Genomic DNA, 27,627 nt, shown 5'->3' with positions numbered 1-27,627 from the left:
TTCAGATGCAAGTCTTGCATCTGAAGAAGTGAGGTTCTTACCCACGAAAGCTTATGCTCCCAATACTTCTGTTAGTCTTAAAGGTGCCACAGGACCCTCTGTTGCTGTCTACTGTTACGAATGTGCACCTTATTTCTAGTCTGAATTTGTCTAACTTAAGCTTCCAGTGCTTATAGCTTGATATGCCTTTGTTTCCTAGATTAAACAGCCACCTACTCTCAGAAATCTCCCCATATAGGTGCTTTTAGACTGTGAACAAGTCACTTCCTAATCTTCTCTTGGATTTAGCCCTAAATGAAGTAATAAGAGATAATAGAGCCTGGGCCCAGAATCCCTGGGGTCTGCAAGACACAGGGTGAAATTCAGATTGGAAATATTAGCTTGTTTAAAATAATGAGGAACATATGACACAAACAATAAACAGGCTTCAAATGTTAAGAGAAGGAGAACAAGGCAAAAATAGAGGTACTCACCACTCAGTTTTACAATTAACAGTTTAATGTACACATTACTCCATGACAACATAAACAGAACTGCAGTGACAAATTTATTTGCAATGATCAAATTTTAAATTCTATTTCAGAACAGCATAAAAACAACTAGTTATAAACTAGGTATGAAAGACTTTAAGGGAAAGATACAAAATGTATTTCAATTTTATATAAATATTTGTTTTCTGAGAAGTCTGTAAAATCGATTATAGAATCAGTCTTGAGAAAAATCAGTCTTTCACGTGCCCCAATTAAGAAATAATTATACAGCTGCTACTGGTCACATAAAAGATACTGAATGCAGTCAAAAGAAACTGTCACTGTTTATGTCCCAAACAAATCCAGTTTCTCTCTGTTTCTTTCTGTTATATTAACTATATAAACACATCAGCATTTGGGTAATTTTATCAATGAAAACCAAACTTCAGTTGCATGTAAATTCTTGAGTTTAGAAACACCACAAAAAAAAACAAAAAACAAAAACTCTCTCTACTAATGTTTAAGCAAATACTGAAGTCTACCTCTCCTGTTCTTGCTTCATTCGTATTCTCTCCTCTTCTGAAGTAAGGGCTTCCTGAACTTTAATTTGACCAGTTTTCTCAATCTTGTCATCTTTGCGATGTTTGCCAAACCTGTTAATAACAAAACATTCTAACTTGTCAAATGAACACAAATGTATTTCTCTTTCCCTAGGACAATGTTGTGCTTATTATAGGAGCAGCTGCTTAAAAACCAGGAGGGGAGACTGCCAAGATTTCTGAACCTCCATTTTTAATACTTTTCTTTTTGTTTTCTTGAGAATTTATAAAGGTGAGGTTTTTTTCCCCTTTGTTTTTTATTGTAGTATCATATGCTTTTTTTCTGACAATATTTCCAGATCACTATTTTTAAATCCACTATTTTTAAAATTACTCAACATTGCAACTTCCAGAGAATGTAAATCAGAATTTACATTAGTATAAGCCCTTCTTTTATGAACTGCAGGAGACAATCCAGAATCATCTGTATAATAATTGCTTGATAAGCAATATCAGCTCACTTCACCCTATAGCAGCAGTTGCATTGGCTATAGTGGATAGAATTCTAATTGGTGGTTTTCACCTTTAAAACCCCAAATGGTTTGAGACCTGGTTACCTGTAGGATTGTCTCCCTCCTTGTGACATGCTGTCGTGATTAAGATCAGTGGAGGTGCTTGAGCTGGACCCTCCTCCTCTACATACAGGGAGAACACTCTGCCGGCAACTTCTTCATGAGGGTCCCTCACCTCTGGAACGCCTTTCCCCCACTTGGTTAGCCAGACCTCAGAACTGTTAAACTTCCAGGCATGCTGCACATCCCACTGTTTTCTCCCAAGCATTTGGGGAGGGGAATGTCTGAGGTTGGAAGTTTATTTATTGTTAGGATCAATGAGTGTGTGCGTGTGTGTGTTAATTTTTACCCATCGTAGATGGAATTACATATTTTATACATTTAAATAAATAAATAAATAAATAAATAAAATATTCCTCAAGTTTTAGGGAGTAAGAAAACGACAACTTTTTGGCATATTTAAAGCACAAGGGATAACATCTACATATCTATTAAGCCCATTGTGTTTATCACTTCAAAAACATTAAGAGTATTTTTTCCATCAAATGCTCTGCTGAAACTGATAAAAGTAGACAGGCACTTATGGCACTATTCACTCAGAAGTTTACATCAAAAGTAAAATGAAAGCACTAACAATGTGCAAAGTGGAGCCAGGTCATTCAAATAGCCATCCAGGCAAAACGTTTACGAACAGAAGAATACAAACTTCTCTTAAACACTGAAAAAAATTAGTATTCATGGGTCAGAGGAAAACTTTGAAGCTAGCAGGAATTTATAACATTTTTTCCCCCTTTTCCCTCCTTTCTAAAACAAAGCCACTGTGTGGGCCGAATATATACCATACAGTGACCCTACAGAAAGATTAATCTCAGGCCACACCATCTAAAGATAAAATTATACAAGGCAGCCAAGTTTACGGATCTTACGGGTAGCTATAAAAAATGAAGAAAATGGGGACTACGCAGGCTTTGGAGTACATGGATGTTCTCTGTTTTTCCCAGGATGCTCATTTCTAAAGTAATCCAGACCAATGAGGCATGAGGCTAAATTGATCATTAATAATTATTTGGAAAGGGAGAGGACATTACAGAGCTGGAGAACATGAAACTCTACAAGGAGGTATAATATTCTGATAGCAATTAAAGTCTCTGGTTATACATTGGGACAGTTGCTTTATGTATCACATTTATAATTAAAATTCAATCAGTGATTAGCAGTACCTGGATAAGATAGGAAGAATAGTAAAGGGTCAATATGGCTGCACTAGGAGCTTTTTAATTACCTGAAAATCAAAAAGAAATCCTACAAAAAATGGAAAAATTGACAAATTGCTAAGGATGAATACAAAAGAATAGCACAAAGCATGTAGGGACAAAATCAGAAAGGCTAAGGCACAAAATGAGTTACACTTAGCAAGGGATATAAAAACCAGAAAGAAGAGGTTCTATGAAACAAAAGCGTTGGTCCACCATTCAGTGGGGAACAGTTAATAATGGATGGCATCAAGATGATGAAAGTATTTAATGCTTATTTTACTTAAGTTTTTACTAAAATTGTTAATTATGACCAAATGCTTAACACAATTAATATTAACGAGGGGGAAGGAACACAAGCCAGAACAGGGAAAGAACAGATTAAAGAATGTTTAGATAAGTTAGATGTAATCAAGTTGGCATGGCCTGATGAAATTCACCCTAGGGTACTTGAGGAACTAGCTAAAGCATTAGTGATTATCTTCTTTAAGAACTCCTGGTGGACAGGGGAGATCCCAGAGGACTGGAGAACGAAAAACATAGAACCTATCTTTAAAAAGGGTAACAAAGAAGAGCTGGGGGAATTATAGATCAGACAGCCTATCTTTGATATCTGGAAAGATACAAATTGATTTTTTAACAATTTGTTCCAGTAAGCACCTGAAGGAAAATAGGGTGATAAATTATAACCCCCATAAATTTGTGATGCCACACCAATCTAATTTCCTTCTTTGACATGGTACTGGCTTACTGTGGTCTAGATGAAGTTACTTGGGGGGAAGGAGGGAACTGGTTAAAAACTGTACTCAAAGAGTAGTTATCAATGGTTCACTGTCAAACTGGAAGGACATATCTAGTGGGATCTCTCTGGGTCCAGTACCATTAATATTTTCATTTATGACTTGGCTAATGGAGTGGAGAATATGCTTACAAAATGTGCAGATGACACCCAGCTGGGAGGGGTTGCTAGCACTTTGGAGGGCAGAATTCAAATTCAAAATGACCTTGACAAATTGGAGAGCCAGTCTGAAGCCAACTAGATGAAATTCAGTAAAGACAAGTGCAAAGTACTACACTTTGCATGGGAAAATCAAATGCACAACTGCAAAATGGGGAATAACTGGCTAGACAGTAGTTCTGCTGAAAAAGATCTGGGGGTTACAATGGATCACAAATTGAATATGAGCCAACAATCTGATGCAGATTGAAAAAGGCTAATATCATTCTGAGGTGTATTAACAGGAGTGTTGTATTTAAGTCATGGGAGGTAACTGTCCCACTTTATTTGGCACTGGTGAGGCCTCAGCTAGTGTACTGGGTCCAGTTTTGCATGCCGCACTATAAGAAAGATGTGGACAAGCTGGAGAGAGTCCTGAGAAAAGCAACAAAAATGATAATAGGATTAGAAAACCTGACCTCTGAAGAAAGGTTAAAAACACCTGTGTATGTCTAGTCTTCAGAAAAGATGACTGAGGGGGGGACCTGATAACAGTCTTCAAATAGGTTAAGGTCTGTTCTAAAGAAGATGGTGATCAACTGTTCTCCACGTTCACTGGAGGTAGGACAAGAAGTAATGGGCTTAATCTGCAATAAGGGAGATTTAGGTTAGATATTAGCAAAAAATAAATTAAAAAAATAACAGCAACTTTCTAACTATAAGGATAGTTAAGAATTGTAATTGGCTTCCAAGCAAGGTTGTGGAATCCCCATCACTGGAAGCTTTTAAGTTAGACAACACCTATCAGGGATGGTCTAGATCCTGCCTCAGCACAGTGGACTGTACTATATGACCTCTCAAGATTCTTTTCAACCTTGCATTTTTATGGTTCTATAATCTTCTAAATAACTCCACCTGTTTATCAAATAATAGTTGCTCCCCTAAAGAAGACAAGAAAAATTATATATCTCAGGTAAGATTTTCATCCAGGTTTTGGATCCTATATGCTGGATGAAAGGGTCCAAGCAGTGTAAAGGAGCACTAAACCCCAGTATTTGGCCAGAGGATTCCCCCAGGGCCAGAACTGTGGAAGATAGCTGCAAGCCCTGGTACACCGCCACCTTGATATAACGCGACCCGATATAACACGAATTCGGATATAACGTGGTAAAGCAGTGCTCCGGGGGGCGGGGCTGCGCACTCCGGTGGATCAGATGAAGTTCAATATAACGCGGTTTCACCTATAACGCAGCAAGATTTTTTGGCTCCCGAGGACAGCGTTATATCGAGGTAGAGGTGTATATGTGGTGTGCTTGGGGGCGGGGAGGGGAAGGGGAGAAAGAGGCTGGTGGTGAGAGAAGCATGTCAGGGGTCGGGCTGCAGCACATACTGCTGTGGAGATTCCAGGCAGCACTATGCTCCATAGGCAATCAGGGCCAGGCTGTTGTAATTCTGACAGGACCCCAGTGCTGCCTATGTTATGCCAGGAACAGCCCAGCATTGGGAAGATACAAAGGTGACTTGAAGCCACCATGCCCCCTTTCCCACTGCTCCTTTTGGAGGTACACCCTTAATGTACAATGAGAAATACAGACCAAACAAAAATGTAATACTCCCTCTCCACCCTAGGTAATACTAAAATAATTCTAAATGTAACTTTTTTCTATTTACAAACATAGTTTAATATTCTTCTAAGGATAGATATAGCATGCATCATATTATTAAACAATATCCTCTTAATAATAACATAAGCAAGCAAGAGCATATCTCACACATTAATCAGTTTATTTAGTGTTTCCTTAATCCAAGTTCTGCTTCTTAAAGTGCAGTTTTAAAAAATCATTTAATGCTACTCTAATTGGAACATATACAAATATTTCAAGAATTTTTTTTGACATTGAAATAAGGGGTGTAAATTAAAAATATCCTATCTATCCAACAGTGAGAGAAGCTGATGACGGAGAGCAACTGAAATCTTGTTCACTCTAATTGCCAACATACTCCAGGGTTCTATTAATTTTTAGCTTCTTCATTTTCCTTTTGCAGCGAGGGTCAGAGAACATTTCAATATACATGTGAACTCTCAAAGTCAGATTCACAGTTTTAAACCTCAACTCAGCCTATGACAACAATCGTATAATATCAAGACAGTTAAAGATAAAAAAGGATCAATTATTTTTCTTTTATGATGTTCTAGAACAGGGTGTCCTTTTCAGACAGGTCACCTTTCAAGTTACAGTATAGCAAAAGGAAGTGCTAACCCTAAAGCCATGGTGGTAGTTTGCTGCATTATTAACAAAGAGAAGAGGATCTGAGAACAGAGTCTTGTACTTCTGAATCTTTACCTCAAACTAGGATAACCTGTGTGTAACCATCCAAGCAGAGTAAAGTATATAGCAAAAATCCTTTTGTTGGTCACCCAGCTGTATTAAACTGGCATCCACTTGCTTGAGTGAATTTTCCATCAGCCAATTTGGGGACTGAGCCAAAGCCTATTAAATTCAACAGAAAGACTCTCAATGACTTCAGTGGACTTAGAATCAGGCCCTCGGAGTTGATCAACAATATAAGGAAAGAGAGAAAAGAGGGGAGAAAAATTCCTTGGAATGTAATGATAAATACACAGGAGAGTTCATTTCATATAAAAAAAATAAATCAGATCTGCTTTCAGATTGATGAAAAATGGTTGTACATGAGCAATATGAATTCTGAAATGTTATCTATTGAGAATAGCGTCAGTTAGAAAGAGCATATCAATATCTCTGATACAACAAAAATAATCTCCATGTAATCTGCTAAATGGATTTTACTCTGATGCGTTACTGATGAGATCATTGCCATCTGCCAAATCGTCCACATATTTCATTAGAATAAAGAGCTATGGAAGAAATATGCATTAGTTGATTAATGAAAAAAACACAAAAATTGATTGAGACAGAAAAAGTTCAGTAGCATTATGTTCTTTAATAGACAAAGGACCGTCATTAAAAATTAACAAATGGTAAGTGTCTCAAGCTATTCTATCGATGCTTTCTGACGTAAAGTAAGACATGCTCTTTTCCCAGTAGTAGTGACAAAATTTCTCTCTCTCTCTCTCACACACACTCACACACACACACACAAACACAACTACTCAAAAAGGGTATTAGCAACAACCTATGTAATGTTTTGACCCTGTTGTGTCAGCAAAATTATAAGATTTATATTTTTAATAATTCTTCTAAATGACAACACAAACAGTACCTCTTTTTATAGATAAAATAAAAAGTATTTTAAATTAATGTCCAACACAATACTTAAAACAAAAGGTTCCTGATTTATGGCAAACAGATGCTTAAAATAGTATCAGCTGCTTAACTTAAAAATGGTAGAATATTAACCCTGAAATATTAATGATCTTGAGAATTTATAAGTTTTCCAGACTTTGGCAAAATTTTAAAATTAATATTTAATAAAATTCTCATTTAATGCAATGTGTGTATTATATATTTCCAACATATATACAGAACATCTGGTGGTCCTAAATGATCATGTTCCGCACAACCATCGTTACTAATCATGAAGTCTCAGAAAACTGAGGTAGATCAGCATCTGCATGATCTGCCTCTGCAGCATCATTCTCCCCCAGGTGCCATGGAAGCCCTGGTTGAACCGGGTGATATGGTTGAGATGCACATTCTCTCATCCCCCTTTCAAACCCACAAGGATTCCCTGCTTATGTTAAAAAAATGGCAGACACATTCTTCCCTCTTATGAAGAACGCACCCAGGCTGGGTTTTTTGATGCAACATCCAGCAGGGGAGGCCCTGGCAACATGGCTCATTGAGATCTCTCATGCTGCAGAGGCATGTAAGGGGACCCTGCATGCTCTGTAGTAGCATAGATCTTCCATGCAAATGGAGAATACCTCCAGAGGAAACCCTGGGATTCACAGTTTATTCCACAAGAAAATCACTTGCAAAGTCTCCAAAGTCTCTACTGAAAAGGAATACCACCAACACAGACCGCTATTACACAAGCTACCAACACAGATAACTAGTATGGTCTTTGAACCTATCAGTCATCACCCTTAGAAGGCCCTTCATGCCACAAAGAATGCGAGATGTGTCATGACATTCACTAGGTGCTCCTTTCCCTATATCCAAGCCATCATATGCTCTCACAACCAAAATCTAGATCCACTATATTGGGGAGGAAAGACTGTCTTGTGAAATCAGGACGACAGGGCTCCTAGCCCCAGCTCTGTTACAGGCTTCCTCTGTGATTTTGGAAAATTACTTAATTTCTGTGTGACTCAGTTTGCCCATCCATAAAATGATTAGCAAATCAAGGCATCCTACAGGGCTTAATTCAATAACTTCAATAAAGTGCTTCAATTACTTGGAATGGAAGACACTATATATGGTTAAATGATTATTATTCCATACCAAGCCACTTACTCCTTACAGTCTGTATATTTGCATATCAGGTATGTAACACTTTAGTAAATCTCTCTGTTAACAGGGCCGGCTCCAGGCACCAGGCACCCAAGCTGGTGCTTGGGGCGGCACCTGGAGGGGGGCGGCGCGGCGCTCCGGCCGCCGGGGAGAGCGGGGCCACAGCCGGGCTCGCCGCCCTGCCCCCGGTGCTCTGGCCGCCGGGGGGTGAGCCGAGCCCGAGCCGGGGCTCGCCGCCCTGCCCCCGGCGCTCTGGCCGCCGGGGGGTGGGGGGGAGAGCCGAGCCCGAGCCGGGGCTCTCCGCCCTCCCCTCCGGCGCCCTCCCCCCGGCCGCCGGAGGGAGAGCGGGGCTCCGGCCGCCCCCCCCCCCCGCCCCTGTCTGTTAAGAGACTCCATCTCCCTGTAAACTGTTAAACACATGGTTAAACTTATTGCATTGTTTCCTACAATTATGACGTTTTCTACTTGCCGCTGTCATTAAGAGTTGTGACAAACAACTAAAAAGACACTCTGTGGCAAGTCAGAAATAGGCGAGAAATTAACATCTGATCCACAATACTGCACTTTCAAACCAAATCATGTACTGGCTGGGAAGGGCACAGGAGGCAGGGGTAATTTTCTAAGTGACAATATACAGAAGATATCAGCCAGTCAGCAAACAGAGACCTAGAAATGTTATCCTTATTCAGCCTGCCCTTCCTGCCCCAATCTACTGTGAGAGACACCATAAATTACTTACTTCATGGTGGTGAACTGTAATCTGTTAAACAATGAGTTGTGGCATCCCTGAATGAATCAAGAAGGAAGGCGACTGATTACGAAGAAAAAAACTTCCATTTAGACACAACTATCTTGGTAATCAGCAATGATGAGAATAACCAAAGAAAAAATATATGACAGTTCAATGGAGATTTTGTAAAATGCAATGCATTTGGAAGTTTGCTCGAGTGTAGCAAGAGCGCTTAAGAGGCACATACCCATGAACATGAGAAACATTATTTGGTTGTATATAGCTTCAATGGTCCTAGAAAGATCTGATTTGATAAACTCAGTGCGTGCTGTTTGGCACAGAACAGAAATTTGTTTTTAAAAAAATAACTCTTACGAGAGACCTGGCCAAATTAAAGCAGGCTTTTAATCGGTCATGTGCTCTTAATGGACAACATATCCTTTCATTACTGTCATTTAATGCATTTACAAATGCTTTTTGTCCCTCTCTCTCATAGTCAGTATTCACCAGTCAAGACTGCAATGCTTTATCAGGTAACTCAGCACTTAGGAGTTCTATAAAGACGTGAACAGTAGGATGTAAGAACAACTATTGGAAAATTTGAAATAGAAGATGGGGTGGGGAGGAGATCTACTGAGAGTCAATTTCCACTCACAAATTGAAAGGCAGTGTGATTCTTATTCTGAAGGAGTCATTGATTAAATGTCTCAGTGCCACACTACTAGTGAATTTACCTGTTCTACAGACTGTATGAATTTTTTCTTTTGTGAATTTTCTGTTTGTGAAAAATATTACTCTAGAAGATTTCATGTCAATGCATTTCAACATTATTTTGTTCAAATTTCACTACACAGCTAAAAGGGATCTTATTACCCATATCACGGCTCCTAATGAAAGGCCTAGCATGTCAAAAACACAGGCCAAGATGGCCATTTTCTTTTGTTGGATTTGTTCAATTATACATATGATGATTTTAAAAATTGTGGATGAATCTGGGTGCTAATAAAACTACATTATGTGACTTTAAATCACCAGTGTCCACTTACAGTACTTGAAGAGTGTATTTACGCTGTAGATACTCTTTAGTGTGTCCTCTTGACTACTATACTTCTAATTTCTGTTCTGTTCATTTCAATGCATTATTGTTTCAAAATACAATGCTCCAAATTGCAAATTACATCTGGCTCAAGGGCTGATCATGAAAAATACTTGCACTGCTGCCTCTGCCTGAATAACTCTGATAATAATGAGAGATTGATTGAGCTCCAAGCAACCTACATGATGAGAAGGGTCAATCTGAATATTTCTATTAGCTTCTTTTGTTAAACCTAACACTTTGCCAGGTCAGAGGCAAATAATCATACCACATCTGGTTACCATGATTTTATTTTTCCTAAAGAAGCAGTAAAATTTAGAAAATTGGTACTGGTTCAAAGGCATACCCTATAAGAAATGGTAATGAGATATGCATCATAAAACCCCATCCATTCATATCAACACTTAAGAGAAGGCAAAAATAAGAGTTGGAAAGGCAATTTTATCTGATGCTTTTTTAATATTAAAAACAAAGGAAGTAGACCTTAGTATTATGAATAGTCTTTATAAATTCACTTTATAACTGAAACACTTGCATTTGAGTGTTATGTGCCCTCAGTGTAAATGCTTGATACAAAAACCCAGTCAACATGTGCTTAGTTGGCATCTTAGTAACAAAGAGAAAACTTTTCAGATACAGCGAATGCTTAACATCAACGCAGTTAGCATCAGAATACAAATGATATACATTGATTTGATGGAATATTAAGAGATGCATTTGTCAATTAGACCATGCGGACTCCTCAATAACATTCCTCCTACAAATAAGTCTTACAGCCATACAATCAAACTGTAGAAAATTGGAAAGTTTACATGGCCACATAAAAGGTTAATCAAACTACTGATAGTTCATGTGGAACCTTCCAAAGATTAAAACTTCCCTACAGATCTCATTATCTGAAAAAATTAAATTGTCAGTCAGCATTTTTTTCTGTCAATTACTGGAAAATCTTTGTTGTTACATGTTTCCCAGAGAATATTCTCTGTAGGGCAAATTAAGCATACATGTTATCATTTTAGACCTTCACTCTGATTGACAAATACACACTTAATATGGAGTGAGGAGGGGAACAAATGCTTTCCAACAGAGGGTGACAAAGACCATAGACAACTTGGCTGGAACCTGTGGGGCATGCTTATTTTAATAAAGATCAGTAGCTGCCTTCATCTCCATCATGGAGGTGCAGTCTCATGGAGACTGCAGGTCCCAGCATGTCATTCTGCATCTTGAGCTGCATGACCTGAATAGAGGTGGGTCACATTTTAGAATGCCCCAGGCTACATTTTGGGCACCCCCAATTTGACCGGTAAAATTGAATCTGACTTGAACATGGCAGATACTTTTTAATCATAAAGACCACACTTAAAAATACATTTTTTTTAAAAAAATCAAGGATTAATCCCAATGGGCAGGACATCTTTACAAGGTGTCCTAAGACAGATGTACTCAACCTTTTTCTTTCTGAAGTCCGCCCAACATGCTATAAAAACTCCATGGCCCACTTGTGCCACAATAACTGGTTTTCTGCATATAAAAGCCTGGGCCGATGTTAGGGGGTAGCAAGCAGGGCAATTGCCTGGGGCCCCATGCCACTGGGGCCCCCACAGAGCTACATTGCCCAGGCGTCAGCTTCAGCCCTGGGTGGCAGGGTTCAGGGACCTGGGCTTCAGCTTTCTGCCCTGGGCCCCAGCGAGTCTAATGCTGGCCTGCTTGGTGGCCCCCATGAAACCTGCTTGAGGCCACTAGGGGGCCCAGGACCCCTGGTTGAGAACCACTGCTCTAAGACACAAAAAATTAATTTATTACATACAAATGAAGTCCATGATCCTGTGCAAATCTCAAGTGGAGGTCAAAGAATAGTGGCTAAATTGTGTGTTTTAAAAAGTCTACAAATAAAACATTTCAGACACATTTTTTCGGCTTGGAAATACAAGGCCAGATCCTCCACTGGCATAAACTGGCCTATCTCTGTTGCCTTCAGGGCAGCTACATAAATTTACATTGGCTGAGGATCTAGAATGCAGTGTTGAATGTTACCTCGTGGGAAATATCGTCTGTGTGAAAGATTAAGAGCTGGATTCTGTATTACAGGAATGTTTGTGCAGCACCACTGGTGCAAAGCATCTCAAAAGCTGACGTAGCCAGTGATGGAAGGATCATTTTGTGGTAGGAGGAATCACCGGTGGGACAGAGCTGGCGGACAGGCTCCTGTGCCACCCCCACTACAGGTGCTGGAGGTTGGCCAGGGAGAAGGGGGAATTGGCTAGAGATGTTCTGAGCCCTAGAAATACCTGGCTGCCCTAACAGCCCCTTAGGTTGTTGGTAGTCAGAGCTAGGATTTGACTTCATGGTAACTGGAAGTGCAATAACTAAATCAGTTGTAAATCATGCCTTACGTTATTTATGTGTGCATACTTACTTCAGATGAGGAATGTTCTATTTTGATATAATTTAACGGAGAAATAAGATATTAAAATAGAACACTCAATTCAAAATAAGAGTGTCCACACAAAGCCTTCACCAAAATAACCAGAGGTGTGAATTATAAGCAATTTAGTTATTTCAGTGCCAGTTACCATGGAGATGAGTACCTGGTTAAAACAGCCAACTGGCTGCTCTAATTTATACATTCACCTTTTAACTCCTGTTCTCATGTGATCCACAGCCACAGCAGAGGAGCTAAACCTACTGCTTTTTCTTAACAAATAGTCTAACAGCCCCAGGAACAACAATTTATTATTTAAATCAAAACAACCCCCTCCCTGGCCCAAGGGTTCTTCAGGTTCTGACATCTTCTTATGATTTGTATTCCACTGGTGCTAGGCCTAGCAAGAGTGGGCTACTATTATGCTTGTTACAGTATTACCAGAGCTATGACATCATGAAGGGTTTTAAAAAAATCTCTATTTCAACTTCAAAACATACTTCCCACAGAAACATTTGCAGCCTAAAAATAAATCTTAAGAAAACAAACGCTGATGAAATTGGCACTAAGATTTGCAAAACTCTTCATATTACCAAAGCACTTTTCATACTTTTGTAGCCAAGAAAGAGAAATGAACTAGTAAAGATTTCTTTTGTGCTGCTGATATCATCAGGATCTATTATCCAGATATCCTGCTTTGGAGACTCCTGCATTTTACTGAAGATAATGCAGTGGGTATCATTAGTTGCACAGTATCATCAGAGAAAATAAATATTTTAACTCATTAATTGTTTCTTTGTCTGGACCTCCTGCAGCTAAGCACTAATGTCTTTTTAGTACCAAGTTGTATTCTGAATGTAAGACTTTCAGCACTAGAGGTTAAAAAGAAAGAAAGCATTAACAACAGTTGGATATATTTTAGATTATTTATTAGTAAGGTTACGATTTAGTCACGGAGATGACGCAAGTCTCGGAATCCGTGACTTCAGCCTGTGGTGGTCAGGAGCTGCAGGGTCCCTCTCCGCCAGTGGGGGCAGAGAGCTGTGGGGTACCCCCGGCACCTCTGGCAGCCCCCGGAGCTCCCGGCTGCTGCGGGTGATGGGGAACCCCCAGCTCCCACAGGTTGCAGGGGAACCCCCAAACCCTCACTGGCAGAGGACCCCCTGAGCTCCCGGCTGCCAGCGGTGGAATCCCCAAACCCCAGCCAGCAGACAACTCCTGAGCCCTGGAACCCCCGAGCCCCAGGCTGCCGGTGGTAGAACCCGAGCCCCCAGCCGCAGTGGGGGAACCCCCGAGTCCCCACTGGCAGAGGACCCCTGAGCCCCAGGTCGCAGGCGGGAGGACCCCTGAGCCCTGGACCACAGGCGGCGGGAACCCGAGCCCCTGGCTGCCGGCAGGGTAATCCCCGAGCCCCCGCCGGCAGAGGACCCCAGAGCCCCGGAATCCCCAAGCCCCCAGCCGCCAGTGGTGGCAAAGGAACCCCCAAGCTCCCAGCCCCCAAGCTCCTGGAAACTGCGGGCGGCGGGGAGCCCTGCAGCTCATAGACACGGCGGGGGAACCCTGCAGCTCCCAGCTACCGCCAACGGGGTTACTCCGCAGCTCCCGGAGACACGGGAGGCGGGGGCACCCCACAGCTCCTGGCCCCCACGGGCAGCAGGGGGCCCCCAGAGCTGCAGGTGGCAGGGGTACCCTGTAGCCCCCAGCTGCTTCAGGCAGCTCCTAGCCTCTGCTCAGTTGCCCCGCTTCAGGCGGTGTGGGGATCCGCAGAACCCCATTTTGTCAGGTATATTTTTAGTAAAAGTCAGGGACGTCACGGCTTCCTGTGAATTTTTCTTTATGCCCATAACCTGTCTCTGACTTTTACTAAGAATATCCATGACAAAATTTTAGCCTTATTTATTAGATGTTCTTGTTGAAATGTTTAATAGCAATTCAACTTGCATTCTAAATACTGTTAGTACAGCTCCTATCTAATGTGCTAGAGGCCCTTGATATTGGTCTAAGGTGTACTATATTCATGTTCTTTATTGCAGTGTTCATTAATACTGATGCAGCTTAGGGCTTACTAGCTTTTATATTAACCCTTTTATAGGGAATGTATATAGCCGATCCATGAACTCTGGTTCTGATTTGAAGTTTTCTTACTGGGTGCTAGCTACCTAGCATATTTTAAAAAAAAGGAAATATACAAATATTTTCAGCCATTTAGAAACGAGGCAATCTACCAAACAAACAAAACCTAATACAAGTATTCAGCAGTTGTAAATGCTGTATGTTATTAGCCTAATAATATTTTGCACTGCAAAAGTATCCTCGATCGCAGGATCTGAGAGAACTATAAAATACAGTAATGGGATAGGGATTATCCCCATTTTACAGATGGGGAAACTGAGGTACAAAGAAAGACCAAAGTCCACATTTTTTAAAATATTAGGCATCGTGACATGTACATCTCATTTTCAAAAATGATTTAGCACTTAGGACCCTAAATCCTATCAACGGGATTGTGGTACCACAGTGCCTAATCCTAACAAGGAATATCCCTATAAATTTAGCATTGTGGTACGACAATGTATACAAGTATTAACCATAAAGATGTATTCACAATACAGCATGGAAAGACTCTATAGTAGCCATTATAATAGTATGCCAGGATTATATGTTAAAAAAGCACAAATCTCAGTAGATCTATGGATAGGGTCTCTGGGCCAAGTAGCACTGCACTCCACTGCATGACTTAAAGGTGTATTTAACTTTCTAACATGAATTTATTTTAAAAAAAAAAAAATCTGACTAGCTCTGTAAATTAAGAGGCAACAAAGATGTTGAAGGAGATGCTGGAATATATGGAATCTATAAGGATATTTTCTGAGGAAGTGATCTTTCAAGAATCATTTCTAGTCACTCCATATCAGAAGCTAGCCCAAACATGCTTTGCAAGAACTGCTGATCAAGTGAACACATTGCAGCAGGGTCTACTTTACAAATAACAGTAACATTTGTTTGCACTCCCATCTTTTGTAAATTTGCACAGAAGCAGCGAAAGTTAATGTGCAACAGAACGCCACATTAGCTGCTGAAACACTATTGCACATTAAAAAGGTTTACTGCAACTTTGCAAACATTCTTACCTGAAAGCCATAAAAAGAGCGATACTAACATAATGTCAGGTCTGTTGCAGTGCATTCCAATCAGTTCTTCACACTGGTGATGAGGGGCAAGCTCCTTGATGCAGGAGCCACTCTAAACAATCCTTGAAAGAAATTTTAACATGTGATATTCTACATAATCCATTACCATTTTGGAATGAAGCCATATTTAACAAGTTGTCCGTTCTGAGCTGTCAGATGAATTAGTTGAGCTCCAGTGTATACATGCTATAGAACCACTGCTCACAATTATACAAAATGTGAAGAGGGTATTTAAAACAACTTCTTATTTTTTAAAAGGAATATAAAATCTCTCTAGTGACTGACTGACCTCATTATGTTAAAGGTCCTATTTAATTCCTATGCTTTGAGATCAAAATGAGGAATTTCAGAGTTAACACTGAAACATCATTTTTACTTTACTGATCACTAGCTAAACAACATTTTCGAGGTTAGAGGCGCCTCACTGAAACTTGTGTGGTGTAATAAGAATTTCCTTTTATCAGTTTTAAATTTGTTGCCTTTCAATTCCTTTAGACATCCCCATGCTCTGTATTATGAGAAAGGATAATAAAAAGGAAGTGTACTTTCTTTATGCTAATCATTATTTTGTATACTTTTATCATTCTCCTGCTATTTGTTTGTTTTCCAAAAAGTCCCAATCATTTAAATCTCTCTTCCAATGGAAGTCTTTCTATGCCTCTAGTCATTGTCTGCCTCATATTTTTTCAGGTGGGACGACCACAATTGAACACAGTATTCAAAGTGAGGGCATGCACATACGATGGCATTAGAATATTTTCAGTATTATTGTTTGCCCCATTGTTTCTACATTCAAACATTTTGTTTCCTCTTTTGAGTGCCACTGTGCAATTCGTAGAGGTTTACACTAAGTTGTTCACAAAGACATCTAGTCCTTTTTTCTGAGTGGTTGTTGTTCAGCAATGTGTATGAGTATTTCAATCACTGGTCCTGGTATGGATCTTTGGGCCACCCTACAGTAACAACCTTTTCCCATTTTGAAAATAGATCATTTACTCCTATTCTTCGTTTGTGTCTTTTAGTCAGTTTCTAATCCAAGAAAGTACTTTACCTTTCTTCCTGTGACAATTTATGATTATTTGGTTTCCTTAATAGCATCTTGGAGGGCCTTTATCAAAGGCTTTTTGAAAGTCCAAATAAATTATATCAATAAGTTCTTTTTTATCCACTATTTTTGTGATCACACTCAGAATTACGATTGGCTGGAGAGGAATAATTTTCCTTTACAGAAATCCTTCTGGTTTATCCCTATCGTATCATGTTCATGGATGTGTTTTATAACTCTGTCTTTAATTATTTCAACCAATTAACCTGGTCCTGAAGTATGGCTCATTGGTTTGTAACTCCCAGAATCATCACTCACACCTTTTTTGAAAGACAGGCTCAGCATTTGCTATTCTCTAGTACAGCAGCTGTACACTTTCATCCATGTAGATTTCACCTACGCTCTAGGGCTTCACAGATTGTGCTCTGTATTTATAGACACAGTCTTTTTAATTGTGCACTACTGATCTACAGGAATCATTTTGTTCATGACCCCAGGCTAATCCACATAGGTATTTCCTGTGCAAACAAGTGTTTACTACAAATGTAATGATTTTATTCTCTAACAAAACACAAGGAAGTCCTAACAGGAGGCATTAGCATTCCAACACACTATGAATACAGATCAATGCTCATAAGAAGTGAAATGCAATATTAAGTTAAAACTCTATTCCTTAGAAATTGATCACTCAAGCAAATGTCAACCTAAGTAGTTCAACAGTTATCTGACTCAGTCTATTCCATTTTTTAAATACAATTTTACATTCATTTTCTTTTAACAAATACAAAACATTCTTAAAACTATTTTCAACCAGAATTTTAAAGAAAGTATAGAATCAAAGCATTTCTGAACTATTATGCCAATATTACAGATATCCAGCCACTATCAGTTGCAAATTAACTCTCAAAAGAAATGTTTCCAGCACACATTGCAATGAATGTCATTAACAGATTCTTCACAACTGAAGACAGTATTTATTTACCAGGGACTGAATAGTCAATAGCCTTCAATTTTCACATCAAATTGCAGAAAAAAATTCCCATTTTCTATATAGACTAGAATTGAAATTGACTTAGAATATCTAAACTGTCAACAAATTATTTTACGAAAAGGTTTGCTTTACAGAGATTATAAAGTAGGTGTCATCCTTGACACTTGCATTCTATATTCACACTGCAGATCTGGAAAAGAAACGTTAAGGAACGTCAGAAAGGGTCTTAGAAGACTCAGCTGTCATGCTATGCGCCTCCTTTTGCTTGCTTTGCAGTCAGATACTGTGTTGTAGATGTCAGAGGTTCTCTATTTAAACTCACTGACAAGCAAAGGAAGAATACTGGGAGAATATGTTATCAGTTACTATGGACTTGTCTTTGGTAACAGGTCAGACACTTATTTCTGTGTGTGTTAGAAACAGAAACCCTGATTCTACTCAAATTAAAAAACATACACTATACCCACATCAGATTTACAAGTTCAAGATTTACTTTGGAAAAATCAAGTGGTAAGAATACATAGAGCAAAACCACTGTTTCCTGTCAGAATGACAAACTAGAAAGCCACATAAGATTATGTTAATATCTCATTTTATATCCATCTTTCACAATTACACACCAGTACTTTTTGTATGTCATTTAAAAAGGGATAGTGTTTACTACTCACTTACTGTAACTGCATTCCTTAAATCACTGCCAGATTATGTGAGGTTGTTCAGTTAGCAATGAGAAATTTGCTACATTAAACCCACACATATGCACCAATTAGATCTCAGTCATAAATAACTATAACGCCTGATGTTTTCAGAAGCAAGCAATGAAACACCATTACGTTAAGGTCTATTTTCCACAAAACAACTGATTATAATTGCCAAGAGGGAGTGGAGAGAAGGAAAAGAGATGAGACTATGAAAAGTAAGGGAAGAGGAGAATTGGAGGGGGCACTGTTTTCCTTGTCTAATAAGAACATAACTATTTTCATGCCAGGCTTTTCGTTAGCTTTATTAAACCTTCTCTCTTTCATGTCCATATTTACTTTTAATTAGAAAGTAGGAATTGAAGAATAAGAAAATTCTCTGAATGAGAGTTATAAAAATAAAAGTTCTGGGTAATAATCTATATCAGGGTAATATTTGCTCTATGGCTGATTTCTTTTGAAGACTGATGCTTCTGTGTGTTCTCAGTAGCTAACAGAAATCTGAACCAGGATCAGAGCAATCTGGCCAAGACGGAACCTAGATAAGCTGGTGGGTCATGAATAGGATTCCCCCAGCATAATGGAAGAAGATTGTGCCTCCTCTATCACAAATGGGAGAAATATAGTGCAACCCTTTCCCTGTATAATTCAGTTAGGGTTCTACTAGATTCCTGACTGGTTTTGGACCTGCTGATAGAAAAATGCGTTATGGGGCATTGCTGCTATCTGTGGCTGACTAGATGTGGACCTTGCTACAGTTATGCAGTTTGCCGCCCCAGGCAAAAGAGCCTCCTGCCGCCCCTCCCCCTGAGGGGGGGGGGGGGGGCCGGGGGGGCCCCGGGGGGAGGGCGGCGAGCCCGGACGTGGCCCCACTCTCCCCGGCGGCCGGAGCGCCGCGTCGCCCCCCTCCAGGTGCCGCCCCAAGCACAAGCTTGGTGGGCTGGTGCCTGGAGCCGGCCCTGGCTATAACCAAGCTGGATTACGGTAATGAGCTAGATATAGAGCAGCCGTTGTCAAGCTCCTGAAAATTCCAAATGGTTCAGAACAGACCAGTCAACCGTTTTGGTGGGGTAGGTGCCTGCACACCATGCTCCCAACTGGATACTAATACTGCTTCAGGTGTAGTTTGAGGTACCAGTGACAATCTCCAAAGCCTGAAGTGTCCTGCTATGAGACATGAACTCTCTGGTGCTTGTGCTGGGAACACAGCCTTTAGAGAGCAGGGACAGAAAGTGTTCTTGTCTGACAAATTCCAACCATTGGAACTTGCTTCCCCTTAATTGTTTACCAGAGCCTTGGTTTGGCAAGCTTTACCTCTTGCTACAAGGCATTATTATTCAGTGAGCCTTATTGCCTCTTTTTTAAGTTATTGGATGTTTTAGACCAGATCACTCTTTTTTTAATCTCTATGAAGGTTGGGATGCTTTCCAGTTATTTTGATTTGTGATTGTTTCAATACTACTGTAGAGCATTAGGCACTTCTGCCATATATGTTCAGCTTTAAAGGTCTGGAAATGGTTGGTGAAGATTGAAAAAAGAAAGATGGAGGTTAATTTGCAAATATGGAGGTTAATTATTAAATCTTTGAAATGACTGAAATTTTAACTGAAACACTTATATAAGGATTTATTTAACCCTATACGTTCAGAAAATGCTCATTTCAAACTGGTCTTCAAACCTTTTGCAAGAAAAAATACTTATGATTTGCTTTTCGTCTCTTCTCAGACACCATGACAAGGAAAACTAAATGAAAAACATGATGTAGGCAGCTCAATCAGGAAGCTATGTAACAGACAATAGTAATCTGTGTATGTTATTCTCCCAAATGCCCAGTCAGAGGTCTCAGATGGCTAATGTGGTTGAAATGTGTAATTCAAAGCTACAAATAATATATTTATGAATCTGGACATGTTCAGTGCACTCTGGAAACGGCTGTGTAAAAAAGACAACACTATATCTGATTTCAGCTAAACAAGGTTTCAAACTAAATTATCTATTTCCTCTTGCAGAACTGGATGAAACAACACTGTAAGGCTCCCAGTAATCATTTTAAATGTAATTGTAGGATTAGATTCTAATGGTAATATGGGAATATTGCATTTGCATTGGCTTTCCAATGTGACAGTTTACCCATCTGTGCTCTACAATAGTCGAGAGATGAGATGAAGGCCTGGCATTGCACGGTCAGAGCTTTACGTTTTCGTAAACACCATAGGCCAAATCTTGAAATTGTGTCCCCAATCCTGCTAATACTTATGCCCTTTAAACAGATGGTGCTCTCCCATTGACTTCAGTGGACTAATCCACATGCTTAAAGTTGTACAGGTGTATGCTCACTTGATTGGGGCCTTAGTTCGAACACAGGCAAGTATAATTAATTTATATCATAATATCCTTATCTACCCCTGTTTCATAGTTAAATAATATTCATTTCATGAACAGCTTCCAAAAAGCAAATACTTTTTTGCATGTCACACACACACGCCCACCTACCTTTTTTTGGCCAGCTCCAAACCTGTTTTCATACCTATAAATGCTTTTGCCTATTTACATTCAGACCATTTCTCTTATCTTGCATTTGATTCAAGCTCCCTCTCCCCTTAATTTATATTTGCAACCAGATGTGATTGGAAACCGTGGCTTCACTGCTTCAAGAACCAAATGAAGGCTGGAAAAATCAGCTTCTATGTCCTAATGTGGAATGCTTTTATTTCATTTTTGCTAAATTGGCCTAGGTATAAGAACATTTTATCTGTTCTCTTTACCAGCATCATGAAACCTGAAGATCTGTTCTCCTTTCCTGAGACTGAACAGTTGTCCCTGTCCACTTGCTAGGCCCAATCCTGCTACCATGAAAACCAATGGGAGCTTGGCCATCAACTCCCTTGGGAACAAGATGAGGCCCATATATGATATTACAGAACTCAGCATAGCTTAAAGGGGAGTCACCCATTTTGAGTTTGTGATGCCACTGTGTTACAGAACCATGCTCAAGATCCTGCTCAGGGAATCACCTTGAGCTGGATGTTAGTGTACCTTGTCCTCCTGACTAACACAACTCACCACCTTTATGGAAACCACATTCAAATTGATGCCCAGGGGAGAAGCAGCAATGCAATAAATGGGTCTCCTAAGTGGCTACATTTACTATGGTAAAACTGCATGGGTGATACTATGGTCATAACTTGTAACACAGAAGCTAAGAACCATCTCAATACTCACCGCTTTACACTCCAACAGCAGGGCAAACATAGCCTATCTCACTTTCACAAATAAAAGCACACTGGACATTAGGGAAAAAATCCATATGCAATTTTCCTTTTCCAGTCCTCTCCCCAGAAGGAATTGCACACAGCAGAAGCTAGTCACATTGCTAAATTTATATTGGAGGTACTCAGATACCTCGGTGATGAACTTGTACAGAATAGAATAGCATACAGTCTTCCGGGCATTCCTAATAGTGAAACACAAAAGCCAGCAAAACAACATCTGAATTTAGCAAAAAATATACTTCCAGCTTGTATACCAGGCCCCAGAAGCTGATTCTTTAATATTTTGCATAAGTTACCGTGGCAACAAAGGCCAACTTTTCGCTGAACACAGTTCCAAGTGTATATTAGTATCCTGTATTTAAATATGAGCTTTGGTGTAAAGGAATAATTTTGAACTGAATCACCTTTTCAATTGAACAATTTACTTATACTATTCTCTTCCCCACCCCAAAATATGTATAACACAGAAATGCACACGTTAGAATGAGTGATCATTAGAATACCCAGGCCTGATCCTTCAAGCTCTCTGTGAACAGAACTCCTTTGAAATCAATGGGAATTCTGCATATGAAGGGGTTGTAGAATTGGACGCTTCATTTTTAATCCTGATATAGTCATTCTGAGTTGTACCAAATTTCTTTCTTCTGTTCCATAAAAGTGGCAAAATAATGTAAGTGTTTAAAAGGTTTATTTATTACTTCAAACTTGCAGTAAGAATCTTAAGGGGAATTTTTGGAAATAATGATTCTGTGCTAAAGAGGAGAAATGTAACCTATGGTCTCTAGTGGGAGTTTGCATCTTACACTACAGTTTAACGAAGATCCCAGTACCAAATCCTGAGATTTTAATTGAGGGGAAGCAGACTTATTTTTGTGCATTATGTAGGCGCCAGTTTATGAGCTGTCAGTTTGCATATAGGCAATAAAAAGCCCCTTGGCTAAATACAGACACTGAAATAAAGTGTCAGTTACAGTAATTCCATCCCATAAGTGTTCTTGCCCATGCAATGTAATGAAGAAAGATTATCTTAAGATAAGTTAAGTGCATTGAAAAGAAGCAAAAGAGGAAGGGGAGGAAAGAGATGGAGAAATACTAAGAAAATACTAAGAATGCTGTGAGGCACCAAAACACCTAACTATATTTTAATTATGGCTTAAATATTAAGTGTTATTGGTATCATTTGTATCATTGTTATTGGTTTTCTATTTACCATATGTATGCTCTTTCACCAGTTACCAAACTATCAACTGCATCAGATGTGTAGAAATACAAAGCATGTCGCAGGCAGAAGTGGCAACTGTTACTTTACAAAACGCAACATATTCCATCACTCAGAAAATTATGGAGAATGAATTAACAAAGCAAATCTAAGCACTGCAAGAGTATGAGAGATAATTACTTAAATGAACACTAAAAGACAAGAGGATCATGATCCTTTTTGAAGAGTCAAATTACTGTTGTTTTCCAAATTAAAGACGTCCTGGTGAGATGCTTAATGTATATGACACAATCAAGTTGATTTTATATTTAGTTGTTGATATATAAAAATTTCTATCAGAAATACTTCCCTCTTCTGCAGGGATTTCCATTTGGAGACCTCCAAGTGATGCAGAAACATAATATCTCTATGAATCTCTATAAATTCTGCAAGTTACAACATGTGAAAGGACCCCTGAGCTCACATGGAGCTCCACTACCTTGATGGTGCACGCAAGTGGTCTACCCATATGTTTTGCCTTGCAAGATTGAGCCACTAGCCTCGCAGAATCCCCGTGAAGTGGGTATTTGTACCATCGTTTTACAGAGGAGGAAACTCAAGAACAAAGCAAGAGTGTCTAAGTTGACCCATACCTTATAAAAAATCCCTCATTTCAAGGGACGTCACTCACTTTACTCCCCAAGTTATCTACATTCCACACAAGACTGTTACTGAAAGTGATTTAACATCAGAAATGAAGAATCACAAAACTGAGGTTGTAGAAAGAGTTACTGACACTAAAGAAACAAATCCTGCAGCATTTTAAGTTTCCTGCATGAATAATTTGTGTGTCCCCCTCATTCTGAGCCTTTATCACACGCTGTATACCAAACTTGGGCATTGACAGATTGAGAGGTATGTGTCGTAGCACCGATTGATCTCAGCAGGAGTTGTGGATGCTTGGCACCTCTGAAAATCAGGCCCAAGGTCATAGATGGAGTCTGTGGCAAAGTTGAGGACAGAACCCGGATTGCTTGATTTCCCACTTCTCATGCCTTAACTACAAAGCCTTACTTCCTCCTAAGATAAATACATGCAACTTCAAAACAACTTGATCTTATTATTTACTTTCTGTAAAAAAATGACAAGCTAACTAATCCTGCAGTATAATTCAGAGACACAAAACAACTGTCAAGCTATAGAGAGAACCTACCATTAATGAATTCCTTATAGAATCAGAAATGTTACAGGTACTAAATTTTGACTGAGCTTAATTGAAGCTCTGTACCTTTTCATGGTGAATTATTATTAATGAACCATTAGAATGATACCAGTAACTCAACTTCTAATTAAATTTAAATGATGGACTTTTGAACACACAAAAAAAGACAGACACTACCTTTGTCATGGAACTTACCCTTGCTAGCTAGAAGAAAGGTTTTGCTTACTTTCTCCCCCGACCACTTATGGGAAAGTTACTACAGTTACTAAAACTGTACTTAAATCTGTCTCTCAGACTGTGATGAAATCTTCTTTGGATAACTGTCATATCTAGATGGAGACAGCAGGTGGGATCCTCACCTCTGCTCTGGCCCCCTTACAACAAGTAGGAGGACCACAGTGGCATAAAGGAGCTCTCGAAGCCCAAATTCCAGTTGGGAGAGAATTCTCTCAGCATACAAACTAAAGTGGATCACCACCCTTGCTGTCTTCCAAGGATCCACTTGCAAGCCCTGGCATAGGGAGCATGCCTTCATGCTGTAGACAGCGTGGGTGTGAAGTGCACAGCACTGTGGCCCATAGAGCAGCCTTAGACAGGCCCACAAATTTCTCTTAAGTTATGATTGGGACCATTCCAGCTCCCAGAACGGCCCATGATAAGGAGGTCACAAAGGTGGCTTAATGCTGCCTTAGCTGTCCCTCCCTCAGACTGCAAATTCTTCACTGCCCCCTGAGGAAGCTTAGCACAGAATCACAGAAGTTCACAATATGGTGTTTTAAAGGTATGTTCAAATTCTTGGTGGTTGGGAGCTTTTAGTGAAATATATATTTGCAGAGGGGCTAGGACAAAGAGGCCTTGTTCCCAACTGGGGCCTTTGAGCATTAGTAGAATACAAAAAATGAAGCTCCATTTTGTTATACATTCTCATAATTTTTGATTGCATAGCACCTACCTGAACATGTCTCCTAAGCCTTTGAGCATTCCTTTCTTTGCCTTAATTTTATCCTTCTCTTTATCACGGTCTTTCTTCTTGTCCTTTCCAGCCTTTTTTCTGTCTCCTTTATCTTGGTTTCCATTCATCTGCCTCTCCAATGAGTGGGATGGCTGGTCACTTGCTGTGGACACAGATTCTCTGCCTGATCTTGAACTCTCCTCTGTGTCTTCCTCCACTGAAAGAGTAAGAAAAAAATATTGGTGGGACAGGAACAAATAAATAAAAGAGGTTTTTCAGCACATTGTGGAATATGTTTTGGCGCAAGACATGTGCATAACAACCAAGTAACCACGTGACATTATGTTGTTAACCCTTGATTACTCATTCTGCGGGTTCCACATCTATGCTCTCCATGTCTATTTTTACCCTGTAACTTCTACAGGGAAGGGAATGAGGGTGTATATTCTGTGAGGCACTTAGAACATTTGGAATAACAGTACTGATCAATAAACAGGGTTAGCCAATAGTGCTGCTAACTGGCTACTTGTGTTGGTGAGGAGAGCTTTAGATATGCTTTAGATAAAAAGCAAGATTAGTGTTACATAGTTCATAACTTTTTAATAAAACTCATCAAAATATACAACTTGTTTATATTACATCAATTTGGAATACACCACACTGCCTGCTCCCCTTAATAGCAGTCTCCAACATCCCTTCTGTTTACTAATTTGTCCCAACTTGTACTTAGCTCAGACCCACTGCTTCCTTCCTCCCTGACCTGAAGAGCTCGCTGTAGCTTAAAAGCTTGTACCTTCCACCAACAGAAGTTGGCCCAATAAAAGAAATTATTTTATCTAACTTGTCTCTCTCATATCCTGGGACTACCACGACTACCACACTGCAAAAAAAGTCATTTAGGAGAGTTGACCTTTAATACAAGCCTTTAGCCTTTTTTTCTTCAGCAACAAAATATCACCGTGAATTTGATGAAATAACTCATCTCCTTTAGCAGTTTATTTTTAAAAAGTTACAGTTTTACTCCTCAAAGAAGTTCCATTGGTTGAGGTGAAGACTCTAGAGGGGCAGGTTACGTCATCTGGAACAAGACCTTCTAAGTGTACATTATGAACTGTTTCAACCTGGACCCACAGAGAGACTATATATAATTTGGAACACATATTCCAGAAAGCCTGAAGAGAAAAGTGATGAAAAAAATATAGCAGTAGCCATATTTCTAAATGATTCTCCACTCTAAAACTGGAAAAGCTTCCAGTGGTTCAGTGAAAATGAAACTCTCAGAGTTACAGAGACATTTTTTGGCTCACCATCATCAGCTGCTGAAGTATCTGAGACTTGCCTGAGCAGTTTGTTGTTCTTCTGTAGGGCCACAATCGATGGATTTAGCCATCTGACTCAGGCAATACTTGTCCACTAAGCATTCTAGATCTCCTAGAATACCCCATCAATCCACCAGCCTTTGACAAATATATTCTGAAAGTAATATTTCAGGCCAGGCAAATGTAGGTATAGACATTTATTTCTAAACCACATCGATTATAATTTTGAATCCCAAGCAACTGAACACAGGTGAAATATCTAACTGCCTCATGCTCTTCTATTGTGGATGCCTGGAGTAAAGCAGCTAATCTACACTACAGCAGCTACAGCAACACTGCTACGGTGCTGCAGCTGTGCCTCTATAGTCCTGTAGCTTAGATGCTTGTTACATGGACAGAAGGGGGTTTTCCATTGATGTAGGTAATCGACCTCTCCGAGAGGCAGTATTCAAGGGTCAATGAAAGAATTCTTCTTTCAACCTAGCTGCAACTACAGTGGGGATTAGTTTGAGTTCACTACATTGCACAGGATGCAAATTTTTTTCCACAGCCCTGTGCAACGTAGCTAGGTTGACTTAAGTTTTAGGGGTTGGCCGGGCCTGACAAATTTTCCATTGCAGGTGCACTTCCAATATTCAGGCAATTGTAACTGAGAAGATAAGACTGAAACCTTCTCAAATATGTCCACATTACTAGTATTAGTGCTTTTGAGGTCACTGTGTTTACTACCAAAACTGGAACATAGGGATGTATTCAATGATTATAAAAAGTTTAGATCTGGACACAGAGGACCACGTTTAAAAACAGTCTCCAATTTTGTGCATGCCAATTAGCACCTAGAATCCATTGCTGGTGCAAACAACAACATTTAGACATTTAACTATCTGATTGTGCCTGTAAATGAATACAAGCAGTACAAAATAAATTTAAAATCTGGTACACATTGAAGTCGTACATTTATTTACTTTACTTAGCTAGTATTTTAAAGATGAATGGATTTTGACCTATGACTGTTCATATTCAAAATAATCACACACTAAATTAATCCTGAGAATGTATCAAGGGTACTGTATTATGCTGAGTTGCTAAACAACTTGTCATAACAATGAATCCCCCTTTACTGTTTATGTTGCGTATTCTATAGAGATAATATTGCTTCCTTTCCATTGTGGTTCTGCAATAAATATTTTTCTATCAAGCTTCCACAGTAGTTTGCCTGCAATTAACTTCTGAGTCTGCACCATAGCCTCTTCTACCTAATGAACTAGGTTGCATTTTTCC

At 39.5% G+C, this 27,627-nt stretch overlaps 1 protein-coding gene across 1 annotated transcript in view; it reads right to left on the bottom strand.

Annotated features, from left to right (window-relative positions):
* PARD3 (par-3 family cell polarity regulator) overlaps positions 1-27,627 on the bottom strand; it is a 386,953-nt gene that overhangs the window by 154,123 nt on the left and 205,203 nt on the right. The window contains exons 18-19 of the mRNA XM_029911630.1: positions 25,028-25,244; positions 1,013-1,123 (exon numbers count right to left, since the gene is read on the bottom strand). Coding sequence (XP_029767490.1) covers positions 1,013-1,123; positions 25,028-25,244 — 328 coding nt within the window. The remainder of the gene's footprint in view (positions 1-1,012; positions 1,124-25,027; positions 25,245-27,627) is intronic.

The sequence above is a fragment of the Terrapene carolina genome, unplaced genomic scaffold, assembly GCF_002925995.2.
Source record: "Terrapene carolina triunguis isolate 2854851 unplaced genomic scaffold, T_m_triunguis-2.0 Scaffold111, whole genome shotgun sequence".
Taxonomy (NCBI): domain Eukaryota; kingdom Metazoa; phylum Chordata; order Testudines; family Emydidae; genus Terrapene; species Terrapene triunguis.
This window is presented reverse-complemented; position numbering and strand designations above follow the sequence as displayed.